This window comes from Aspergillus undulatus (genome assembly GCF_047715775.1).
Source record: "Aspergillus undulatus strain CBS 261.88 unplaced genomic scaffold BDV17scaffold_2, whole genome shotgun sequence".
Classification (NCBI taxonomy): domain Eukaryota; kingdom Fungi; phylum Ascomycota; class Eurotiomycetes; order Eurotiales; family Aspergillaceae; genus Aspergillus; species Aspergillus undulatus.
The window spans coordinates 432,127-456,053 of record NW_027396606.1 but is presented as its reverse complement, the minus strand read 5'-3'; the positions used below and the strand labels follow the sequence as shown (position 1 = coordinate 456,053).

At 51.3% G+C, this 23,927-nt stretch overlaps 11 protein-coding genes across 11 annotated transcripts; 6 read left to right on the top strand and 5 right to left on the bottom strand.

Moving 5' to 3' along the window:
- Window position 1: 1 nt before the first annotated feature.
- On the bottom strand, window positions 2-3,122 carry BDV17DRAFT_66788 (calpain-like protein). Its single transcript, XM_073764934.1, has 6 exons — window positions 2,561-3,122; window positions 2,315-2,501; window positions 2,003-2,267; window positions 1,690-1,950; window positions 1,346-1,643; window positions 2-1,297 (listed from the first exon to the last, which is right to left on the bottom strand). The coding sequence occupies exons 1-6, from the start codon at window positions 3,002-3,004 to the stop codon at window positions 263-265; spliced, it is 2,490 nt and encodes an 829-aa protein (XP_073620573.1). The 5' UTR covers window positions 3,005-3,122; the 3' UTR covers window positions 2-262.
- A 1,046-nt stretch (window positions 3,123-4,168) lies between these two features.
- On the bottom strand, window positions 4,169-6,099 carry nimX (cyclin-dependent serine/threonine-protein kinase CDC28). Its single transcript, XM_073756321.1, has 4 exons — window positions 5,730-6,099; window positions 5,113-5,621; window positions 4,895-5,058; window positions 4,169-4,835 (listed from the first exon to the last, which is right to left on the bottom strand). The coding sequence occupies exons 1-4, from the start codon at window positions 5,764-5,766 to the stop codon at window positions 4,568-4,570; spliced, it is 978 nt and encodes a 325-aa protein (XP_073620572.1). The 5' UTR covers window positions 5,767-6,099; the 3' UTR covers window positions 4,169-4,567.
- Window positions 6,100-8,867: 2,768 nt separating this feature from the next.
- Window positions 8,868-10,250, bottom strand: BDV17DRAFT_286553 (Gfo/Idh/MocA family protein; the record flags this gene model as incomplete). The annotated part of the gene is made up of 3 exons (XM_073760927.1): window positions 8,868-9,874; window positions 9,939-10,072; window positions 10,138-10,250. The coding sequence occupies 3 exons, from the start codon at window positions 10,248-10,250 to the stop codon at window positions 8,868-8,870; spliced, it is 1,254 nt and encodes a 417-aa protein (XP_073620571.1).
- A 374-nt stretch (window positions 10,251-10,624) lies between these two features.
- On the top strand, window positions 10,625-11,650 carry BDV17DRAFT_286552 (bZIP transcription factor; the record flags this gene model as incomplete). Its single annotated transcript, XM_073760926.1, has 2 exons — window positions 10,625-10,721; window positions 10,815-11,650. The coding sequence occupies 2 exons, from the start codon at window positions 10,625-10,627 to the stop codon at window positions 11,648-11,650; spliced, it is 933 nt and encodes a 310-aa protein (XP_073620570.1).
- An 892-nt stretch (window positions 11,651-12,542) lies between these two features.
- BDV17DRAFT_286551 (uncharacterized protein) lies at window positions 12,543-14,227 on the top strand (the record flags this gene model as incomplete). Its single annotated transcript, XM_073760925.1, has 3 exons — window positions 12,543-13,238; window positions 13,287-13,421; window positions 13,529-14,227. The coding sequence occupies 3 exons, from the start codon at window positions 12,543-12,545 to the stop codon at window positions 14,225-14,227; spliced, it is 1,530 nt and encodes a 509-aa protein (XP_073620569.1).
- Window positions 14,228-15,073: 846 nt separating this feature from the next.
- On the top strand, window positions 15,074-16,258 carry BDV17DRAFT_66739 (fungal specific transcription factor domain-containing protein). The gene is made up of 3 exons (XM_073764933.1): window positions 15,074-15,550; window positions 15,601-16,160; window positions 16,214-16,258. Exons 1-2 carry the CDS (start codon window positions 15,382-15,384, stop codon window positions 15,972-15,974), a joined length of 543 nt encoding a protein of 180 aa, XP_073620568.1. The 5' UTR covers window positions 15,074-15,381; the 3' UTR covers window positions 15,975-16,160; window positions 16,214-16,258.
- Window positions 16,259-16,271: 13 nt separating this feature from the next.
- BDV17DRAFT_278874 (uncharacterized protein) lies at window positions 16,272-17,232 on the bottom strand (the record flags this gene model as incomplete). The annotated part of the gene is made up of 2 exons (XM_073759617.1): window positions 16,272-16,440; window positions 16,502-17,232. The coding sequence occupies 2 exons, from the start codon at window positions 17,230-17,232 to the stop codon at window positions 16,272-16,274; spliced, it is 900 nt and encodes a 299-aa protein (XP_073620567.1).
- A 140-nt stretch (window positions 17,233-17,372) lies between these two features.
- BDV17DRAFT_66737 (uncharacterized protein) lies at window positions 17,373-18,298 on the top strand. The gene is made up of 2 exons (XM_073764932.1): window positions 17,373-17,810; window positions 17,879-18,298. The coding sequence occupies exons 1-2, from the start codon at window positions 17,513-17,515 to the stop codon at window positions 18,061-18,063; spliced, it is 483 nt and encodes a 160-aa protein (XP_073620566.1). The 5' UTR covers window positions 17,373-17,512; the 3' UTR covers window positions 18,064-18,298.
- A 779-nt stretch (window positions 18,299-19,077) lies between these two features.
- BDV17DRAFT_298081 (HpcH/HpaI aldolase family protein) lies at window positions 19,078-20,250 on the top strand (the record flags this gene model as incomplete). The annotated part of the gene is made up of 3 exons (XM_073763616.1): window positions 19,078-19,122; window positions 19,211-19,463; window positions 19,543-20,250. The coding sequence occupies 3 exons, from the start codon at window positions 19,078-19,080 to the stop codon at window positions 19,980-19,982; spliced, it is 738 nt and encodes a 245-aa protein (XP_073620565.1). The 3' UTR covers window positions 19,983-20,250.
- On the top strand, window positions 20,251-21,085 carry BDV17DRAFT_298079 (uncharacterized protein; the record flags this gene model as incomplete). Its single annotated transcript, XM_073763615.1, has 4 exons — window positions 20,251-20,595; window positions 20,626-20,720; window positions 20,750-20,954; window positions 20,987-21,085. Exons 1-4 carry the CDS (start codon window positions 20,317-20,319, stop codon window positions 21,083-21,085), a joined length of 678 nt encoding a protein of 225 aa, XP_073620564.1. The 5' UTR covers window positions 20,251-20,316.
- A 349-nt stretch (window positions 21,086-21,434) lies between these two features.
- BDV17DRAFT_250377 (putative MFS transporter) lies at window positions 21,435-23,661 on the bottom strand. The gene is made up of 3 exons (XM_073756320.1): window positions 22,519-23,661; window positions 22,213-22,468; window positions 21,435-22,130 (listed from the first exon to the last, which is right to left on the bottom strand). The coding sequence occupies exons 1-3, from the start codon at window positions 23,351-23,353 to the stop codon at window positions 21,524-21,526; spliced, it is 1,698 nt and encodes a 565-aa protein (XP_073620563.1). The 5' UTR covers window positions 23,354-23,661; the 3' UTR covers window positions 21,435-21,523.
- Between the last annotated feature and the right edge of the window lie 266 nt (window positions 23,662-23,927).

Here is a 23,927-nt window from a genome sequence, read left to right as displayed (position 1 = left end):
AGGTGCCGGATATTGCGCTAAGCCTTATTTAGGCTAGCTTGTGGCCGCATTTCTCTGGCACCACTTGAAGCTGTGGAGGCTAGGTCGATATGCTTCAGATTACAGGAGCCAGCGTATGAGTAGAAGAATTTGATTATCAAATTGCATAGGAGAGTTATTAACGCTAATATAGAAGTTGGCCGCCAAACGCAAGACAGAATTGACATCTTTTGGACAAGGGCGAGCTGCAATCAAGTCATAGTTCCCTCGCAGCTATGCACGCTCATTCAAACTGCATAGCGAGCAACCGCGACCCCTTCTCAGACGTCGCGCTAACAGCCGGGTCATCAATATCAAGGGCCGCCTCAGATTCATCCTCAATAGGACGGACAACCTCAAGGGACAACATCTCGTCCTTTGAATACACCCGCATCCCGACTACACAGACCGCATTCCACGGGTCCGTCTTGCTGTCAAGGTCGCTTAGTGAAGCTTGTAAACTAGGGGGTCTCGTGACTGGCTCCTCAAGAGGCATATCGATCTCCGAGTCGAACTCGAATCCCTCAAGCAGATCGTGCTCGCGGTTGCGCGTGTGGCGGCGATGGCGGCTGATGGAGTTCGCTGAGCGGCGGTGGGATCTGTATGTGTCGTGGGAAGAGTGCGGTGTGAGTGGACTGTGAGCTTCGTCGAACTTGATGCTAGGTACTGAGCCATTCTTGAGCGGCTTGTCGACGCCGTTTGCATGGCCGTTCATCTCAGCCGGTGACTCGACTGGACTGTCGGGGAGGACTCGCTCTGACTCGTGCTCATGGGCTTTACCATTGATCGAGAGTCTGGCGGCGGCCTTTGCAGCGAGTCTCTCTTCGGCTCTCATTCTGCGCGCTGCAAGCTTCTGGTTGCGGATCCATTCGCGTTGGAGCCTTTTTTTTGTCTCGTCGCGCAACTTCTTCCGTTCTGCTTCTTTCCGACGGTATTCACGGTTTTCACGTTCGCGCCTTTCTTCATCAGTCTCAATGACAATGCCCTTGGCGTGCGCTAGATCATATGAAAGGCCAATCTGCACCAGCTTCTCACGTCGCTTGGGTGCGAGACGTCTGACTACTTCCTCAGTGGACTCAGGGCCGCTGCGGTAGGCTGTGATCTTCATGAGGATGTAATACGTCCCAGGCTCCAAGTCAACTTCCGCGTTAGTAGATCGAGAAATGAGAGAGTTGTTGACGCTCCGAACAATATAGTCATCTTCGCCTTCTTTCTCAAGACGGAACTTGAGGACAAAGTCATATTCGCCGACGAGGCCCTTGAAGTACCGCGTATCCAGCTGCAACTATTAATTAGTGATGACTTTCAAGTTAGACAGATGACTAACCTGAGATAGAACAAGGACAACCGGGCCGGCCTTGGTCACGTTCAGCTTGAACTTGGTGGTATGGTAATCCGCAGACCAAGGGACGTTCAAGCTCGTCCACTGCTGAGTGATTGTCCACTCTGGTCCAAACAGACGCGTGCGATCAAAATGCTGATACTTCTTGAGCAGGTCTTCATAGGAGATCCAGAAAAAACCGTCGTTGCCAAACTTGTGGTTAAGTTTCTCCATCCATTCGACAGTCCATTGCTCAGACCCGTCACTCCACGCACCGCTCCATTCCTTCTTTCCCCAAGGATTCCTGATGTTGTTAGCAGATTTCGAAGCATATTGGTCAAGATTCATACCTTAGCTTCACCAAGCGCACTCCGTCAATCTCTCGAACGTCCATAATCGAGTATGAATGTTGTTCAGCAATACCCTTTCTGTCTCTTGGGGGCTGACGCGCACTCGGGGCAAGCCAGTTTGAGAACAGCCCAGTTCCACAGCCGAATAGAAACTCTTTGTTCACCTGCATGAGCTCTTCATTCCAGAACTTATCCTTGTCCAGGATATTGTTCGTAAGGATGTCGGAGGTGACACCACCGGTCAGATCCTCTACAGCCTCCCTATGGTATGAATGTCAGCGACGCGTATATCAGGTTAAAGAATATGGCCTACCCGACAAAGCCTCCTTCAATGGCAGAGTAGTCGCCATGTGCCTTGGCATACGCCTTCTCCAGCAACGGAAGCCAGGTTTCATTCTCGTCTACACATTGAGCGAAGTATAGCGCGCGCGAGCCCGTCTGCCAGACCTTACGATATTCTTCCTCGGTATCGTTCCGGTTGATGTCATCCCAGATGGGACGCTCATCGACGGACTCGTCATAGTCCGCAGCACGTAGGTATAGTTTGTCATCCACAATGCACTGCTGCCAGTCGCCATCTAACAGGTATTAGATCGCTCCGATGAACCTTCAGAAAGTGCCTCACCTCTGTAGAACACGAAGCCATAGACACCAACTTGCTCGTCTCGACGAACACAGATCTTTTCAATCAATCCTGCCTTGTTTCCCATTGTGCAGAGCGCGGCCATGAACCAGCAATCGCCATCGCGCCCTTGGCGTACATCTGAAGCGGTCGGTCCGTTAACGTAAAACTGCGGTTTCTCGAAGATTTCCTATTGTTGCGAGTAGGCATGTTAGCACAGGAAGAAAAGTTAGCAATCGCAAGACTTACAGTAACTCTTTTAACACCCCTTGGGCGCATTTCATCGTTCTGTTCGTCAAGTCCGTCTAAGCAGTTCCGCGGTCCACCTTTGAGGTCCGTCTCAATGTCGAAATGTGGGTCGGAGTATTTCTGATTGAGGCGCCTACACTCTCTGGCGATGCGTTCAACAGCCCGGGTACACTCCTTGCGAGCTTGTTCATAGGATTTTCCCGCATCCTGTCCCTTGACGATGCCCTTGGGAATACGCGCCGCCTTTGAGCGCGCATATGGGTTGTCAGGCAGAACAGTGAACACTTTTCCTGGGAAGTGGGAGTTGAATTGGTCCCAGAATTGCTTCAAGTTGTCCTGCGGCGCTTGACTAGGATGGCGCATCCTGCTACCGGAACGTGAGGAGAGAGGAGGTGTGTAGACCATATCGGCGTAATCAAGGTCGTCGGGGTCCAAGGTCGTCATGGCAGCAAACTTGATCAGCGCGACGAGATTCCAGCAAAGGTTGCTATGAGCTTAAAGAATACTGAGGGAGGGAAAGAAAAGTTTTGACGGCCACTGACAGATAACCTAGATTCCGCGCGCCTCGCTCTGATATATAAGTCGTTATCGTCCGTTGCAGCCCCGCATGCCCGCTTTGGCGGCTGAGCAAAATGATTCTTGGTCCTTGGAGAAAGCGTTCTTCCCACGAATCCAATGGCATTAATTTTCAAATGGGACCAATCGGCATGCAGAACATCGCGCAGGGATTCCAGTCAGGAGTCGACAATCGACAGGGAGGTCGCCGGGCGTTTCAGATGCAGACGATGCTTGATCTGATTCCTGAAGGGCCCATGGCCGGGGGCCCGCTAACGAACCCACGCTGATCAGCCGGGGCTGAGCACGGATGCGAAAAATAGCACCCGGCTCGATTTCGATTACTGAGCACGAGATACTCATATGTCGAATCAGCCTTTGATTTACAATGATGTTCATGCTGACGGGCTTCTATGTCTCGGAGGCTAAAGAAGCAGGTAAGGGGCCAAAACCCAGTAGGTGCCCGGATCTCTGTCCCAATGCAGAAGAGCCGCGTCGCCAGCGTAACGCAGTGTCGGACTGCACGAGGGACAAGATTAGAGTCTTAGACTAAGATGCTCGACAGCGACTGCTGAAACGATACGAGGTCAGCGCTGGGATGCAGGTGCTTGGGCGCAGCGGGCGATTGAGCCGTCCTCTGACCGGCCGCTGACTGGTTCCCAGTCGGAGCACAGTTTCCCATCATGTTAAACTTGCATAGCTAGTGTCGTATCCACGAGGCCCTTGCCTTGAATTGTTAGTCGCCTGAGGCTGTGTCGAGCTGAAAGCCGGCCCGCAGGGCTGAACGCGCATCCGCCAATAATTTCCGACCGGGTGAGAGGATGACGGCGTTGGCCGAGCCGTTTCTTCCAGAGACCACGACCACCGCATTCCTCGTTCAAAGGAGCGTAAGAGTCTTCTGGAAGCCTGTCGATGAACGATCAGTGCTTCGCAACAGGACGGTTCGGGAACGTCAAAGTGCTGATGGTTGATGACAGTGGAAACAGCGGGTGGAGCGGGAAGAACCAAACCACACGTGCTGAAAGATGGGGCCCTGGACTCCTTGGCATGGCCGCAGAGACAAAAAAAGATCCTTAGGCCGTGCACCTGCAGATTGTACCACCAGATGAACGATATTGACTCGCTTCCGCTGCTTACAGGCTCAATCAATTAGGGTAGGGGTTGATTTGCTGTTAGATATGCAGTAGAATGAAAAATGCAGTGCTTGGAATATCCATAACCTAGTCTCTTCCTGCCAGATCACTCCATGACAAACGCCTGAAACAAAAGAAATACAAGAAGTAAAACAAGGCACGGCAAAGTGTGACAAGTCACCGGGACCAAGGTGTGAAGCCGGGCGTCGAAAACCGCATATCAGCCCGCACCCCCTGCAAGAATCCCGATCTTCTCTGCTCCTGCCATTGGTATACGTGGGTAGATTACATATAAACGAGAAGTTCATGAATCGTCGTATCAGTGAAAGCCATTGCGTCGGGTCGCCGTGCGCCCAGAATAGTAAGAGCTGCCGTGCTGGAAGTACGGGTGCATGCATGCCTGTTTGGCTGAGATGCGCCGAGCGGGATCGTATTCGAGCAAGGCCTCCAGGAGATCAAGGCCATCTTCTTCCAGGCCAGGAACAAGGTTGTGGGTTTCTTCTCGCCTCCACCTGGGGAAGCTTGGCTTGTAATCGGGGAAGGAGGTGACTCCTGGCCAAACAGCCTCATCCGGAGTGCCAAGGAGTCTGCGTTGAACAATATTAGCACGTGATATTGTCAAGTTGGGTCTGAAGGCATAACATACCGGAAGATCTTGAAGATCTCATCGATTTCAGAGTCTCCAGGGAATAGAGGCTTGCGAGTGCACATCTCCGCAAAAATAGCGCCGCAGGACCACATGTCGACACCAGTGGAGTACTGACGACCACCCAAAAGAATTTCGGGGGAGCGGTACCAGAGTGTCACGACCTAAAGGGAATGTCAGCGAAGAAGCTCATCTATGAAACAAAAGAGGCAAAATACCTCGTGAGTGTAGGTTCTAAGAGGGACACCAAACGCCCTTGCTAGCCCAAAATCGGCCAGTTTCAAATTGCCCTCACGATCAATAAGCAGGTTCTGAGGTTTCAAGTCACGGTGCAGGATCCGGTGACTGTGACAATAACGAATGCCTTCGATCAATTGTGCCATAAACTTCTTAACCATCGCCTCTCCCAATCCCAGGTTCTTGCTGAGCGTGGAGCCGTCCGGCAAGGCCCGTCCACGTCCACCTTCACTGACCGGCAGTGCCTCCATGTATTTCTTGAGGTCAAGATCGAGGAACTCGAAAACAAGGTAGAGCTTGTGTCCGTCTGCGTGCACGATGTTGAACAGCCGCACAATGTTGGGATCGTTCATTTCCTTCAGCAGGGAGATCTCGCGGATCGCAGTGCTTGGTACGCCTTCATCTTCAGCTTCAAGTCGGATCTTCTTCAGCGCAACGATACGGTTCGGGTGGGTGAGTTCACGAGCTTTGTAGACGACACCGTAGGTTCCTAATGGCGACCAGAGTCAGGATACATTGTGACCAGGAGATAATGATAGATAATGCATGAAGACATTGGTATGGCAAGACGCCATAACGGATCATCACAATCACGTACCCTCGCCGATCTTCTCGATCTTCTGATAATTCTCCATGCTGATCAGGAAATGGCCACTGCTTATAGAAATGGCACGGAGCGAACGTATTTGCTGGACTCAGACGGGATTGGGATAGATTTGATGTGAAGCAGAGTCCACCGGCGCCGTGGGGTGCAGGACACAAGTCTGACTGCAGGGAGACAATGCGGCTTGGATGTTGCCCGGGGACAAGGCGCAGAAAAACAACCGTTGCGGAGGCCAGGGATCGGTCGGTCTGCGAGGGACCAGGATATATTGCGGCGGCCAGCAAGGGGAATAGATGCAAATCTCAATCCAGGGCGAGCAATATCCGACGATAGCTGGGCGTACTTACCTTTGTCGGTCGTGTCGGCGATTTCTTGGACAATTGAATGTCGTGGATTTGATTTCGATTCTTGGTGGGGGAGCGACGAAACGAAGGCGGTCAGCTAAATGCGGTTGTACACAAACAAACTCGCGTCTTGAGAAGGCGGTGGGCGCGTCACCACCTGACCAGGTCCTTCTATCGAAACCCTTCAAAGTCTTCAAGCCTTCGACCAATTTCATACCCATTGGTACTCAAGTAAGTTGGAGCCCCCATAGCTTGGCCTTGCCTTTTTTTCCATTGCAGCAGCTAGTACAACACAGACACCCTTGACAAGATCTGGACGGGATATAGATTTATGTGGCCAATCAGCGCTTGCGCCGATTAAGATGCCTGATCTACCCAAGCCGCGCCAGGTATTCGGTCTACACCAAGTCCGAGATCATCTTTAGGCTTCTCTGCCCGCTTGGATAAGCCCTCAGCATTTTTCAAGCACTTTCTAATCAATCTATGTCCATCCCGTGTCAAGACCAGGAGAAACAACCGGTTGCATTCTAACCCTACCTGTCCAGAACACATGGGCGAACATAAAACATCTCGCTTTGTTTACACAAGCCGCAAGTCCTTCTTAGGCGATTATCAGGTGCAGCGGGCGCTCCAATACATCATCTTTTCTAAATTCGCTGCCATCATCGTTCGACTGGTTCCCTTCTTGCTCCAATGTACAAGCACTCATCTTCTCACCAACATGCTCCACCGGGTCCGATCTTAATGGGTGGTCTGTAGCGCGAGTTGATTGTCATCTAAGTCGCGCTTCTGCTCCGAGCTCAGCTTCTCCCGGGCGTCCTCCACTAAGTCAACCGGTGGTCTATCCAGATCCTCAAAACAGCTCGACGATGTCTCGGAAGCAAAAGCGAAGTTGCCAGCGGCATAGTCTGACATTTCTGACGTTGGTTCCGTCGGACAAGCGCTCAACATCTGCCGCGCACAATTGATCTCATCCAAGAGCGGGCCGTACTCCGCGTTTCGCGTCATGACTAGGAATCGCCACGCCCGATGGCCTTGCAAGTGTAGCGCCTCCAAAGAATTCCGGCCGAATACTAATTGGGCGCCCATGTAGCCGTTGGCGAAGTCGCCATAGGCGACGGCTTTAAGGTTGGGAAGACCGAGGGGACCAAAGGCCCAGTCTGCGAAGTTCGCAATTGCGTAGATGGTGCCTTCTTCTAGCCCGGTTTCTTCTCTTTCTAGCCAGTATAGCGCGTTAAAATCGTTATCTTGGAGCTTGTCGATTGCCTCCAGAAAGTTTTTGGCCAAGTAACGAGATCCAGGTCTCCGTACCCGTAAATGAATAAGCTTTAGACTGCACTGTGCAGCAGAGTTTAGAAGGATAGGTTGCTACTGGGTGTCAACTTATTGTCCTGGAATCAAAAGGGAGGGATGGGTCTGGAGTGGAGCGGTCATACCAAGTACTCCGGGCCCATAGCTAATTCAAGACATCCCAAAGGCACATCTTCCTTTGCGAGGACACAGCGAATGCTAAAGTCACGACTTTCAAGTATAGTGTCTTGCTTATCGTCGATATAAAGGAGGCACCCCACGTCAGTACCGTGATAAACTAGTCGTCTCAGGTACTCATCAGCCCCTTTAACCATGGTAGGCCAACAAACATGAGCTGGCGCCGAAATATAAAGCGCCTCGAGATTATAGCATAATTTCACGAGCGACTGGATGGGATTATTCCAATTGTACGGTTTACCGGACAGCTCGCCATGAAATCTCGAGGGACCGGAGCCGAGAATATTGGTCTAGGTATGGATGAAGCAGCTGCAGATGCGTCAGAAAACCCAAAGTCCCCGGACAATTGCGGAGGCGCAACGACTAACTGCCAAAAGGCACAACAGCAGCCAGGAGCTCAGACGCGGATCCGAGAGAGATACAGCCGAGCGAAAGATGGCATATCGACCAAGAAAAATAGGTTTTGCAGGTTCAAGTATGTAAGGAATACCCAGAATCTCGTCCACTCGCAGTGCACGGCGGGTATATGGGAGCCCGGCGACTGCTTCTAGGTTGAGGTGTCCAAGGTCTTCAGCGTTCAGTCCCAGAGTCGTCAGGAGGATATCATGAGAGTAATGGACCCCTAGGCCCTTCCACGTAAAGGATCGTAAGTGCGCCAGTCTCACGAGCCCCAGGGCAACTATCAGGCGAGTACATGTGCCGTCTATGATCAGCGATATTTTCCGGATGCGGTTATGGTTTCGCGGTATGTATCCCAATTCACCGATGATCTCGTTGGGGGCACAGCATCCAGCATGCCAGCTGAAGCTTTGCAGGGAGTTCGACGAAGGTGATAGAGCGTGTTGGCAAATCTCTAGCCAAGCTGTTCACGCTTTTTGAGGATTGAATAATTCAAGTTCGCTTCAGGAAAATGCGAAATACCCGGGGGGACGTGGGTAGACGGAGAGGTTGAACTCTGTAAGATAGGTAGCGGAGGCTGGAGCCGGGGAGTTGATGGATCGGATTTTAGGGGTTCTACACCGACAACAGCAGATCAGCCCGTCTCGAATTCTGGCCCAAGTTTGTTTTGCCTACAAACACTATAAAAACGCAGGATTCGCTACACAAACGCACCCTGTGGTGCCTACCAGGACTATGAACTCGGCGCGGTTATACAATTCACTCAATACTAGGCACTCATGGGACCCAGATTCGGGATGTATTCGGCACTTTAGCATTCAAAACCAACAATAAACTCGGTGTACTCTGGTTAATTGTACTCTACTCCATTCGTAGCATCTCTTGTTCTCAATGACGTCCCTCATGCTCCTCCCCGCTCAATGAAGCTACTCGTGCGCCGAAGAGGTAGCCCGGACTTCTCATACGCCATGTCAATAACCCTAGCCTGCGCAAGACTATCCTCATTACTAACCCAAAGCCCAGAGCCCTCCCTGCCACGAACACGATTCACAAACTGCTCGAGCTGATGGCGGAAAGAAATCCAGGATGGTTCGCCAGGCTGGTCAACACCCGCCTCTTTGAACGTGTAAGCCGTCTTAGATTCCATCTTCGTCCAGCGCTTCATGATATCGCCGCTTGACTCTTCCGACCCGGACTTTCGAATGATGAATTCATCCTCGATGTCGATGCGATGCCAGGCCGCTGCCATCATGAAGTTGTTCAGAGTCAGTTTCCGGACGCGCATTTTCTTGTGGCCCTTAGGGAGCGAGTCATCCTTGATTTCAACCTCTTTGTGGACAACCCCGACCGTGAATGTAGGCATTATCAAACCTTTCGCGCGCATGTCGGAGGAAATCTCCCCAACCAGGCCACCGGGAAACCGAAAGGTCGCCTCCGCAGCCTCATCACTGGTCTCATACAAAGGAGATTTCCTCACAGTGCAACTAGTACACTCCTCCGGTTCATCACCAAACACCTCCCGCAAGACAGAGATCCCATAAGTCCCAAGATTCAGCAAATTCCCACCACCCAAGTCAGGATTAAGCTGGACACTGTTCTCGGGAATAATATAGGGCGGCAATTTCGTGAGGCAGTGCACGCGCTCCAAATTCAGCTGATCAACGAGCGAAAGGAAGTACTGCCATGTTGGCTGGAACTTGTGGTGCAATGCTTCGAGCAGGATCGGGGCGTTGGGTTTCTGCAGCAGTGGAGAGCGGAATAGGGCTTCCGCTTCGCGGGCGTTCACGACTGCCGGCTTTTCCACGAGGACGTGCTTGCCCTTTCCAAGTGCCTTCATGGCCCATTCGTAGTGGAGGCCTGGTGGGAGCGGGATGTATACGGCGTCGATGGAGGGGTCGTTGAGGATGGCTGGCAATTTATGGCCAGTCAGTCACTACCTCACGGTGATGGGCGGGTATGGAAAAAGACCTACCCTCGTAGCTGTCGTGGACCTTTGGTATGCCGTGCTTTTTCGCATACGTCACAGCCCTCTCTCTGTCTCGAGCGGCTACGGCCTGAACTATAACTTCAGGATGCGTTCTGGCCGGCCTTATCAACACAGTTGTCCTATGGAACGGTCAATACTCTTGGTAGCCTGAGACAGTAGATCGGAGGACAGTCACACAACTCACGCAATATTAGCAGCACCCAGAATCCCAACCTTCAATGCATTGGCTGTCTTTGGAGCTTCAGAAGGCGAGTAAATTCGCCAAGTGCGAGCAATGAAAGAGAGTATAGATCCCATTCTGGCAGTGGGGCTTGCAACCTAGCTCAAGGGCTTGCCTTATCTTGTTGTGAAAATGTCCGCCATTAAAGAGGTGTGGTATAATGAGGTTTATATACATAAGGACTAAGGCAGGATGCAGTCTGAGCAAGACGCTCAAGGATTGCTCTTCTTCCAGCTTCATCAAAGAAATCACGGAGATAAGCGTTATGTCGTGTATGGCTTGATCCTTCGGCTTACATTTTTGCCATTTGCGACCTAGCTCGACTGGCAGGAAGCTGACAAATTCCCCAATTGGTTTTAGTGTATTTACTTACTACCGGGCCCTGAATTCTTTAGCTCTTCGATCTCGCTTTTCAAAGCCAGCCGCGGGTGTCTTAGGTATTTCATTCGCCATGACGGCTTTGACGCCCAAGCATTCCAACTCCACCACTGCGCGCGACAGGAAGGAGCGGAAGAAACTGCAAAATAGATTGAACCAAAGAGCTTATCGTAAGTGATTCGGTGTATCACATCCTGGCCCTAGGCGATCCAAGGTTAGATTCAATATTCCGAGGTGGCGGGCTGACCATGTACCATTTACAGGGCTTCGTAACCAAGAAAAGGAGGGAATCGGTGTGAAAAGGCCGAGGAGAAGCCGTCAATATCAGGTAGTCTGCTGGCGGCTTGACGAAGAACGAGCGGCTCTAAGTGCCCATGACCTTTCGGACTTTGGCGGCGGCGAGCCGAGGGAGAACGCCCGAAGCACTTCGCCAGATGAACCTTCTGAGACGACATGGTTCCCTCTACCACTTGACCAACAGCTTCTTCATCTCATCCAGTACAATGTCTTCAGGGGGCTCTTCAAGAACAAGACGGTAGTCCAGCGCCTGACAATGCAATATCGTATCAATAGCGGCAATCAAACTGAGCCCTTTCCCGACAACTCGAGATATCCCAGTTACTCGGTGATCTTACCAGTGACACTTACCAGCTTACCAGAATCACTCGCACCGACAACGTCTCAAATGAACATTGTCCATTCATCATGGATCAACGCCCTCCCATTCCCTAAGATGAGGGAGAATTTGATAAAATTTGAATTTGACTTTGACCATGCGGAGCTGATAAAAGACTTGGTCGGTAATCTGATCAATTCAAATATATTCTTATCGATACGCTCCTCGTTTCAATGGCGACCGGCGGCTTTGGAAGGGAATACCGCCCTGCAACTCCAAGAAGGGTATGATAACAACGGCCAAGCCACAACCGCCAGTCAGTCAGGTCTCATCGTTTGGGGTGAGCCCTACAGGGCCGAGAGTTGGGAGGCAACGCCCGAGTTCCTTCGCAAATGGGCATGGGCTCTGGAAGGATGTCAAGAATTGATTGACTCGACAAATTTTTGGAGAAGAACGCGAGGCGAGAGCCCTTTACGGTTGTAGCAATTATTTGAAGCCACCTGGCAGTGAGCGTCGTTACCGACAGTTGGGGCATAGCTCACGTTATCTATCCTCGTTGAAAGTGTTCTGGCGGAGTATAAAATAGGGCAATAGCGCAAGCAAACCGATAGATAACCAATTGAAATAAGAAACAGGAAAGAGCGGAAGGCCTCTTCGTATCTTCCCAATAATCCTCGTAGTTAAATGAGGAAGGCGCGATGGACTGGCGCATTATTCGGGGTTGAAAGAGACGATCAATCCCCGCCCTGGCACTACCTTCATGTTCCTTTAAGATCCCCGGTCTTCATAAGTTCATGGTCGAGTAGACAGAATAGTACAGATCGAGACTGGGACAAGAACGCCACAGAGACCGATGGTTGGACCTGGGCAGGGCGCAGCATTTGCCTGTTTTGGACGTTTCTCAGCCTTACGATCCCAACCTTGCATACGGCCAGGGCATAATTACGAATGACCACATATTACTGAGATAAGGACTTATAACTCCTGCTTGAACCTTGTCATCATATTCAATTATTGACTCCTCCGTTGCCATCGCCAAAGCTCTTTTTGCTGGGACTTTATTGCCATCATCAGCCTGTCGTTGTAGGTTTCGGTTCAATGGCAAGAAATATGATGCTCATCTGACGATGCTGGTGAGAAACACATGGTGCAAGCTTCTCCCATGATTGTCATCGGTACGGGAACTGATTTCATTGCTATAGACGATGAAGTTGTCGACTGAGATGAGTCCAGTCCCTGCCGTGTTGGTGCCCCTGGTTAGTCAGCGCCGCCATCCTCAAGCCATCGTGGAGGCGATTCCTGTGGAGGGAATTCCGATCCAGAATCATGCCCAACTCCACCTCAACCAGGCTTTTGAGGTCGATCCGAGCTCCAGATGCGGCCCAGACTCCCCTCCCGAAAACCTAGATCTCGCGCCAAAGCCGGGCCCGCCTTTGTTTTCGTCGAAACCACCGAGAGTTCTACCGGGAAGCCACGCGAGGAGGATGTCAGGGTCTTAATCAGACGGCAAGCTGCGCGCTCCGGGCGCAAACATCAACGGATGCAAAGCGCGCGACAGGGCTCAAATGACTCCGACACTCCCGGGCAGCCTGGAACGTTGGTGCTGCACACGGTCAACGTCGAGGGCGTTTATCCTACGGCTACAGCTGACGATGACAGCGTCGATCATTCCATTGCCCCGCAGCCATCGTTTACTGGGTATGAGGCGCTGCGGGTCATATACAACTTCGACATTACCTATCTCGCGAGCTTTACGCATGTAGACCTGGGGAAAACCGCTGCACTGCCTTTGCAAACCCAGCCAAATCTCATTTCGAGCCTGCTGCAGCAACGATCGACCTCGTTTCTAAGTTACCTTCCCAGTCGCTATGGTTCGAGCCCTTGTCTGGACGACGCTATGCAATGCCTTGCCGCACGAGCTGGACAGATGTTTGGTCATACGACAAGGGCAGCAACGATATCAACGCTCTACGGCAAAGCTCTGATAAGCCTACAGTCTGCGCTCGGTGATGGCAAACTCTGCATGGGCGCGGATGTTTACTGCGCGACACGGCTTTTGACGCTTTATGAGGTAGACTATAAATCCTGAATTCTAGGAACCGGTCATAACGGGTCTTAGTTGATTAGCTCTCCCGAATCGAACCACTGGGTTCTCCATAATCGGGGTGGAATCAGACTGCTTGAGGCGAGAGGCCCGCAGAATCATAAATCGAGGTTTGACTGGATGCTCCTCAAAAGCGTTGCGCCGTCTATTGTAAGTTATTCCATTCTTTTCCATGCCGGGCAAAAGCGCAATGCCTGTTCAAGCGCTTGCTCCTCATTCAAAGGAATAGACTTGACTGACAACTGGACCCTACCCAGCTTTTGGACGAAATGTACAGGCTGCGAAGTTCCAGCATTTTTGAAGAGCCAGCATGGCAACGCCTCTTTGACTACGCTTCTAAGACCGAAACCGATCGCGACGCCAGTCTTTGGTGGGAGTTCTTCGGACTAGTATGCTACGTCACAGGCGTGGCAATCCAGTTGAGAGAAATCTTCACAACATCACTGACCCAGGATGAGTACGAACTCAGAACCTCAAAGGTTCTCGCCCGAGCGCGATGGATCCATAAGATGTTCCACGACGGGCACATCCGCTACCAAATGCGAGACCCATACCCCCTGTCCCTCTTCGACCTTCCTATCACCATTGAATCACCTGACCGCGTCAGACTACGTGGGTTCTACTTCCACCCGAGGATGCAAATCTGCCGGGTGCTTGCGACCATTTCACCGGACGATATGGAGCGTGCAGCTGCGGAAGTCGAGGCGCAAACATTAGCGGCACAGGCTGTGCTCATTCAGAAAGCGACCGTTGAGCTGGACCCGGCGATGTCGTGGTACTTTGCGCAAAAGAACCCGTTTGCTCATGGCGTTATACGGTCGAGGGAGGAGTGGGTTCCTCATAGTGACCTTCCGTGGGGTGAGCTGCGGGGAGTTCTAGCTCAGCGGTGGTTGAAGTGGCATTTTGGCTGGAGGGTTTCGCATCTCTCGGAGTCGTTGGAGGATGCGTTTTCTTAAGTGTGGCTTTCGGTTGCTCTGAGTGTGCGCCGCTGTATACATCGTTCGCAACTTCCCTTGATCTCCCAATTGTATATAATACTTTGACTAGAGTAAAGGACTAACGATCAAGGCAGTCGAAGGCAGGTAGGGTCAGCGACATCTCTGGATAATGATATGACCTAAATGTATTGCCGCGCACGCAGTCTTCAATAGCATGATGTTTACCCCAAGAAAAGCGCTAGAGACATACCCTGGGCTGCCATATGTACAATCAGACTGGAACACGCCAGACAGGGTTTAGACGGGCGGCCAATTCGGTTGGAAGGGAGAAGCCTACCGCCGGTATTCCTAGTGTGGCAATCTACCAGATGCTGATAGGTTCCATGATAGTACGGGCCGTCACCTGCCCTCCGTCTCTTCTAAGGACAATGCTCCACTCAGTTGGCCTGGGCCATGATTCATGATCACTTCATTTGACTGATATTCTGGCCTGGCCATCGGCAATCAGGACAGGTGCAACGAGTCAGGAATCCACACGGTCCAGGCCGACGAGGAAACCGGACGATCTTGGTGGTCGCGAAGACACCAGTCCCTCCAGTCTCCGGGATACAGCCCACTCCGAAATGAAACCAACATTACGACGGGTCCATCTAGCATGGACGGCTCCTCGCCGACCCCAGTTTCCGGGTAAGCCAGCTGCAAGTTCGATAACCCGCAAATGACGATCAAAACAGCGAACTCCCACTGGGGGTTGTCCACTTCCCGTCTGGGACCATACGATGAGGGGTTACTCACATATAAGTACTGGACCTAGGTACTACACTCTAGAGTAAGTCAAAGAGCAGGAACTGAACGACACATTCGAGATCATGACCAAATCGCAGAATAATGTCGCCCTGGTGTTCGGCGCCAGCGGTATTTCCGGATGGGCTGTCACCAAGAATCTTCTCTCTTATCCATCTCCGACGACCTTTTCCAGGATAATCGCGTTGACCCATCGTCCGCGAACTGTCGAGGAAAGCGGGCTCCCCCTGGTCCCTCGGTTGGAACTCTGCTCGGGCATCGACCTACGCGCAGACCTGGAAGATGTGAAGCAGCAAATGCAGAGAAATATCCCTGTGTTTCCCTCCCTCTCTGTGCATGGAGTTTGCTGTTGACCGTCTCAGGCAATAATGCTTACAACCCGTCCTACCCTACTCTATTTGGCCGGAAAGATCATCAGAGGCCACGGTAACCGAGAAAAGACAACCGAGCCGTTGCACAAATTTGCAAAATCTTGCATTGATGCTGCTCAACGCAGCTTGAATATCTTACAGGCACTGCAGCAGCAACAATTACTGGGTAAGCTTCCAGTATTCGCGAGTTACACGAGTTTAACCAGACCACACTAGCAAATTTTGGGTTCTTCAATCTCGATGCTATATTCTCGGTAGCTTTCGTCTTTGTTCTATCGAGCACAATCTATCCGGACAAAGAGTCGTGTTGGAGAGATATCAATTCAACGCTTGAATTGCTTGATTACCTTAGCTCACATGGTAACAAAGCATCTCATAACCGACGAGCCGATATTGTCCAAAGGTGTGATTATCTCGGCATTTCTGGGCAACGGACCAGAGCCGCAGGACAGGAGAATTCAGCCTTAGGGGAAGAGATCGAAAGGTCAGCAATGCCCGGCTCCCGCATTGAGACTCAGAAAGGCATAGGTCATCCTAGCAGGACAACACGATACCCATTGATTTCACTGAGCCCACTCTGCAGTGGGTGACGGACATTGACCAACTACTCCTCCAGCAGGATCCTCGTGACTTCTACTCATTCTATTCCAATAATGGTCTGCCTCTAGCAGGAACGGTTGAAACTGACTGGGAAACGCTTGAAAGGCAAATATTTCGCTAAAGCTTGAATACATACAGCCCAGACTGACAGTAATGCAACATTTGATGACATCAATGTGAGTAGCTGAAATCTTGCTGGATGTTTTTTTATTGTCTGATTGACGTGCAGGACTCTACTGCTATCCCGCTCGATAATACTAACTGCAACCCGAGAAGAGCCTTTCAATTCAATTTGTCGTCAAGAACTCATAGACCCTGCTCAACGCCGTAGTGGCGGTGTGGACTTGGGTTTCTCTAGTCGTTGCCACAATATGGGGCGTACTGATGAGTCTTCCCGTGGCCCAGAGCTTCTCATACCTCTTCAAGGTAGGAGGCTCCTCGTCGTGGCAGTCCAGCCTTGCGCCATAGAGCCATTCCCCATTCAATGCTTGAATCAGATCGTCTTCATTCACAATACCGCCGCGAGCCGTTGATTAGAATCGCATCTTTCTTCATGAACTGAAGCTGTGGACTGGAAATGAAGTTCCGAGTCTTCGGCGTCAGGGGCAGGTGCAGTGTCAGTATATCCAAGTGAGGCAACATCTCCTCAACATTGTCGACCCTTGTATTTTCAATATCATGCCATGCGTCCTTCGGAGCAAATGGATCGTATGCCAGTGCGGGGGATCCGAAAGCACGGCGGAAAATGCGCGCAACAGCCAATCCAATGTTCCCCATGCCAACGATCCCTCCTATTGTCTTTCCTTGGAGGGTGATACCAGAACAATGCTCCTTGCGCACTGCTTGGTTCGCCGCCTGTTTCACCACGATTGGTCTGAGTTGTCGCGCAACCGCCATAGTCAACGAGAGGACTAGCTCCGCAACTGACTGTGCGTTTGCCCCTGGCGTGTTGAGAATGGGGATTTTCTTCTTCGCGCAAGCATCTTGACCGATAATGTCAATGCCCACCCCTTGTTTGCCGATCGCCTTGAGATTCTTTGCCTGGAAAACGTCACCGGCGGAGATAATCTGTTCGCGAACTAGGATTGCCGTTGCATTGTTCCGCCAGTTCTTCACCTCAGGATCTGTCGGGAGAATGGTGTGGAAGAGCCTTTGACAATGTTCCGCGGCAGCGGGAGGAAATTCTTCGAGAAGGTAAATATTTGGCAAAGCTTCGAGTGAACCCGAGATAATGAAGCAACATCGCATACCCCGTAAAAATGGCTCAGGATTCTCTGGACTTTATAGATGCAAACCAGCTATGCCTACGGAACCCTAACAGAACCGTCCCGCGGCCCTCGATCCCGCGTCAATATTCTCACGAGGCTTCAACTCCCCGCATAGCGACATCTACCACCGGGGTGCGGCTTTCACATCCGAGGGCTTACCCCAGGCTTGGCGCCCAGGTCGACCACCTCTGGAAAAGCGCGCGAAGCGGGCCACAAGTTGTCACGCATGGTCCTGGCCACAAAGGAAGCTCCCAGTCAGGATGAAGATCATATTTAAGAGCTATGGTGTCCCCTGCTATCCCCACGGGGAAGTCAATAGGGTCGACCCCAGCCTAGGTACTCAATCAATCTCTACTCCTGCCCAACGACCCTGTCCTACCGTCAAAGCCATGTCCCGCTCTATCAAAGAGGACGTTACCATGGAGGAAAGTGTAGGCTTTGAGCATAAAAAAGAGCAGAATACTGTACCTGTCATTGACCCTGGTGAAGAAAGAAAGGTTGTTAGAAAACTTGACCGCGTAATTATGCCGCTAATGGCAATTTTCTACTTCTTCCAATGTTTGTGATCCTCAGAGCCTCAGAAATCAGTCCACGGCGTGGATAGTTGGCTAACAAAGTTGGAACAGATCTGGATAAGCAAAGTATCAATTACGCCGCTGTCTTTGACCTGCAAGAAGATCTCAAGCTCACCGGTTCCGAATTCTCGTGGGCTGTATCTCTTTTCTATTTCGGTCAGCTTGTTTCTCAATATCCAGTAGCGTACCTTATGAGCAGGGTCAGGATTACATACTTTGTCGGAGTCGCAATGTAAGTTGCTACTCTAGTCCAATTTGAAAACCCACCAACTGAAGATGGCACAGTGTACTTTGGGGTGGGGCCGAGATTTGCCTCGCTGCTTCGCAAGCCTTCAGCAGAATTGGCGCCATTCGGTTCCTCTTGGGGTTTTTCGAGGGAGCTGTGAGCCCATCCTTTGTGATTATCACAAGCAACTGGTACTGTCGCAAAGAATACCCTGTCCGCGTTGCGTATGTCTACCTTTACTTTTGGTACAGTAAATTTGCTGGCAGCAGTAAAAGGACATGGGCATCTATGATAGTATAAGTTATGAATTATATATGTGATACTGGCTGCGGATCGCTACCGGCGATGTCGGGATAGCTTCAACTCGCGGCCAGCGAGGTCGTCAGCTGAAGCCACCGACCTCGGCGGGAGTGCAGCCCCTGTCCTTCCTGGCCCTGCTGCGGTAGATAAATAGCAGTAGGAAGCCCGCCTCACTAGGGAGGCAGGCAGGCGACTGTCGAGGCCTCTGGCCTACGACTTCGTTACTAGGAGTGTTACCACACTCATATTTTTAAGTAAAAAATATTTATTAGAAGAGATACTCTAGATTATCTATAACTTTTAGTAAATATTTATTACTTAATCTTAGGAGGATTAGTGTTAAATCACCGTCGCGCCAACCACCAGCTTTCCCCTAAGGACGGCAAGAGCTGCCGCACTTGGGGTCCACGCTTCTCCACACTCCACATCCGCGGCTGCTACACCCGACGCTCACTCTACATACAATTGCCAGACCGTCACAACGTCCACGGGTCCAACCCCAAGACAAAAATGTAGCGATACTAAGATTCTCCCCGGAATCCTACCACTACACGGAAATGGACTCGGACACTGGGGCCGTGTGCGGGCTCTACCCAACTGCTCCACTAAAACGACGCAGAAGACGCGAATGACATGGTCTCTTAAAGACACTGTCTCTGTACGTTTGACCTCTCATGAGCTACTCGAGTCTTAGTGGAGAAAATTTCTAGTTGAGCGGTTCACCATGGCATCTGCATTCCCCAGCAATCTCATCAATCTGACGGCCAGGGTAAGGTCTGCAGGGTATGTGAACCTTCCTCAAGCGAAACTTTGCATCGCAGAAAGCACTAACATGAGCCCTCTCCTTTCATTCCTAGACACTCGGCGTCAAGTTCATCACCTCCCCTGAAATCGTCTACATCGCTCGGAATGCAGGCTTCCACGCGCTCTTCATCGACCTCGAGCATTCGAGCCTCTCGCTCGAAACAGCCAGCCGGTTATCTGTCGCTGCTATGAACGTCAGCCTTTCATCTATTGTTCGGGTTCCAGGACGAGCAGGGCCGGGGTTTATACAGCGGGTGCTTGATAATGGCGCGCAGGGCGTCATCATCCCTCATGTTGACACTGTTGGTAGGTTGCTGGATTGCTCTCGCAGTATGGCTGCAGCCTGCATGGAGACTTCGGAACTGACGATTCTTCAAAACGAAAGAACAGGCCCTGGCCGCCGTAAAGGCAGCCAAGTGCCCGCCTTTCGGGAAACGATCAGTCACCGGGATGTTACTACACATGGGCTACCGCACCGCCTCGATCAGCGACGTCTCAGCCGTCGGAAACACACAGCTATCGATCGTCATCGTGATGATCGAGGATCCCGAGGCCGTAGCGAACGTCGACTCCATTGCTGCCGTCGACGGCGTGGACGTTGTTCTCGTGGGAACAAACGATTTGTCTATTGAACTGGGTGTGGCGGGGGACTTCGACCATCCGTCGTTTGTGGATGGCTTGGAGACGGTTGCGGCTGCGGTGAAGAGGCATGGGAAGATATTGGGTATTGCTAGGATATGTAACTGGCCTGATCTTTTGCAGTACTATATCCGAGATCTGGGGGCGAGGTTTGGTTGGGCATGTGGATTTACCGCTTGTTGCTAGGGCTGCGAGTGCTACGGCTGCCGAGCTGGTGTCGTTGGAGGAGAGGCAGTGAGGATGGTACATAGAGCAGAGGACAGTTCCGAATATTGCGTAAAAAATTTATCCACCACTTTATGGACTGGATGCTATGTACAGGTGAAGTGTCGATGGCAGTTGCTAGGTAGTAGGTACCTAGAATCAACTTCAACTTTCAAGACCCCGCTCAACCTCAACAAAGCACCACGTACCACTCGCCCGTGGTGTCTCTTCACTGAACTTGAATCCTACTAATTCTCAAGCGCCGTCTAGATGCCAGTCGCCTTAGTCTCTTAGTCTCCGAAGGACTCTGAACACCATGTCGACCGAATCTCGGCCCATAGTACGCTACGAACCTTATCTCATTCTCGACGAAAACACAATCCCATATGTCATCTGGTTCGAAGATGCTCTTCACTACTACGGTGTTCCAACAGTAGTGTTCAACCTATGGATTCTTGTTCAGGATTTGAACTCAGCTGCCAACTGCCTCAGCAGAGCTGGATGGACTATCGACACACAGCCCTGCCTTCGAATTGGCGACGCAGAGGTGGAGATCTCACACGAGTCACTGCTACATCCCAATTCAGGGGGAAAGGTTACTCTTCTCTTGGTTTGAGACTGGAAGTTTTCTCTGACGTCCAACTCGGTCCTCGAGCGCGTCCCTCTTGAGCGTTTTCTTGAGACGGATGAACTACGAGAAAAGCCATCCGGTCGGACATTGTGCTTTTCATCACTGCCACACTCAACAGCCTGATTGAAAGCTGGCTGGACGACCCCAGTGAAGATCCTGCCTTGTTGATACACTTGGCCGTCCAGTTCCATTATCTTTACGAATGTGATCCAGCCCTGAAAGAGCGATCTTTTGCTCAACGATTGAGATACGAACATCGCCAGTTCCACTTTGATGTGCTTGCAGGGATGGATCCAGGAACATCTCCGTTCAGGAACATCAACGTTTTATTCGAGATGCATTATTATGGGGTCAGTATGAGCTGCGAGAATGCTCAGCGCCTGGTGATAAGGATCTTTTCGACGCCTGGAGTAGGATTCGATTACCGAGTCCTGTGGGAGGCGAAGCATCATAGTCTTCAGAAAAGCTATATTTCCCGGCTTCCGCGCTCAGAGCCCGGGCTATATTTGCAACATCACAATACTTCTCCAACTTCATCTATCCTCACTCTTCCTCCCTCAAGCCGCTGAGGTACTAGTTCTTATGACATATGGTCTATGAGATAAAGACGCAGCCACGATCCTTTCGACTGTAATACGATTGTTTTCTCGTTGGATAGACTGACGCCCTAGCAGGCCAATATCAAGTAGGGATAACCTTTTGCTCAGCATGGAATTCGACCGGGGTATCTTTTCACATCCATCGGATTCAGGATTGCAGACGTTGAGAATATAGGCGCCATTTGTTGTGTTATATAAACATGATGTTCTGACTGATTCTAAGTCTATGATGCTAAAACTCGCTCCCAGAAACACCACCAATGCAAACGATAACAAATCTCTCAAGCTCGGTCTCACACCTCCTGCTTCTTCTTCTCACCGTCACTTCCCACATAAACAGAGCTCCTCGCCGGCGTCAAAGCCTGAGTCGCCGTCCCAGACACATCCCCTCCAGTGCTCTCCTGTTTCTTCTTCTTCTTCTTCTTCTTCTTCTCCTCCTCCTCTTCACCAGGCTCCTTCGGCCTCTCCAACCCGTGATCCCGAATCAACAAGCACGCCAAAAACGCACACCCGATGAGCGGCACCTGCAGAACAAAAACCGCATGACTCGCCTGGTTATAAGCACCCACAATCCCACTCCACACATCCCCAGGAACGGAGCTCTGACTCGGAAGCGAATACGTCGAATTCGAGAGGTGCTTATAACCAGCTGGCAGATTCGAGCGGAGCGTTGCTTGCAGAACAGCCCCGGAAATCGCAAGCCCGCATGCACCGCCTAGACAGCGGAAGAAGTTCCGGTCTGAGATGACGACGGCCCGGTGTCGCTTTGTGCAGTGTGCTTGGAAGGCGACGAGGGTTGGTTGGAAGGTACAGCCTACGCCGAGGCCGGTTATCGCGACGATTACGGCGATTACGGCTGGGTGGGTGGTTGTGTTGAAGAGGAGGGTTAGGCCGGCGCCGCTGTTCAGGTTAGATTCATTCTGTGCTCTACTTTGGTTTCCGGGTGCGTGCGCTGAGGGGGGTGAGGTGAGGTGGTGCTTACAGTGTCCAGCTGCCGAATCCGAACCAAATTACCTCGCCGTATCGTTTGCGTCGCGAGATGTATTGGCCTGAGAGGACGGAGGAGATAGATTGACATGCTACCAAAGGAGCCGTGAGAGCTGCTGAGACGATGGGGTTCCATCCGCGGGCGTTCTGGTAGTAGAGGGGGAGGTAGTAGAGGTATGCCTGGTATACTGCGCCTAGGAGGAAGCTTTGCAGGAATAGCGCGACGATGACTCTATTCTTGAAGAATTCCACTGATGCTTGTTAGTGCTTCCGTTGATATATCGCATACAGAGAGACGTACTGGGCAACATGGGCAGCACAGCAACCTTCCATTCGATAAAGAAGAAAGCAATCAACGACAAGCCCCCAATGACAAGCATACTGATAACCATCGGCGAATCCCACTCGAAGTACGAGCCACCTCCAGAAATCGGAATCAATAGGAAGATTATCCCAATAGAAGACGCGATAATCCCAAAATAATCGATCCGCTTCAGATTCGTCCGGAAACTGTCCTTGCGCGCAGAATCAGGAATAAGGAAGTATCCCACGACAATTGAACAAGCCGCCAGCGGCGAAAGCATCCAGAAGAACCCGCGCCATGTGGCCCTGAGAATAAACGCCGCTGCAATAAACGGACCAACAACGTTGGCGAGACCTAGCGACGCACCCAGAATACCCTGGTACTTCCCCCTCTGCTCGAGCGTGACAACGTCGGAGACAATAATCATCGCCAACGAACTGATTCCCCCTCCTGCAACGCCCGCTAATCCACGCATGACATAGAACATGGCTGCATTCTGCGACAGACCGCAGAGCAAGTCGGCGATGCACAGCAGTGCCAATGCACACAGGTACACGATCTTCCGCCCGAATATATCGGATAACCGCCCGTACAACACACTGAACATGGTATTCGCAATAAGCGATGACGTTCCCGCCCATGATATCGTGTTCTTCCCGTTCAGGTCCTCGGCGATTGTGGGCAGTGTCACGGAGATACCGTTCTGATCGACGAACGAGATGAAGAGGGAGATTGCGAGGCCGGCGAAGACGATTAGGAGCCGCCCTCGTGGGAGGATGTTGGTTTGGTCATGCAGCGCTTTTTCGGCTGCATGTTGTTTGTTGACTGTCATACTGGCTCTGGCTGATAGGATACAGAATTCATCGGACGCGCTTTATACCAACTGAGCACAAAACGATGCCAATTGAAGCTGTAAGTCAACTGACTCACAATGCCCGTGAGAAAATGACCTAAGGAATGATTGACAGCAAGCACCAGCATCCTTTAAACCTGGAAAATCCCATCTTTATCAATAATCACTAGACTAATACTACAGCCGTCGGAGTACGTGCCGACACAACCCCCAACAGGAAAGCCAGGGAAAAAGACCCCATAATTGGCGGTCAAATGCTTAGCTTTTCTCCGTTACTTGCTGAGTGGGTGACGTGGACGTGATGGATCCTTGTCGCCAGATCAAAATCTGCTGTCTTAGTGGCGATCCCACAATGGCTGTGGAGAAGCAATGGAGTGCCTGGTCGGAGGTCCGATGGGCCTCGGGTTGGGTCCGATGCTCCGATGGCGACTGGTATTTGGAAGATTGATAATCCGATACACTACTTGATGCTTCAGGCTGTGGGCTATTATATGGCCTTGATATATGTTATCTGAATGTGATATGTGCTATCGGGTAGTATTTACTGCGGGGA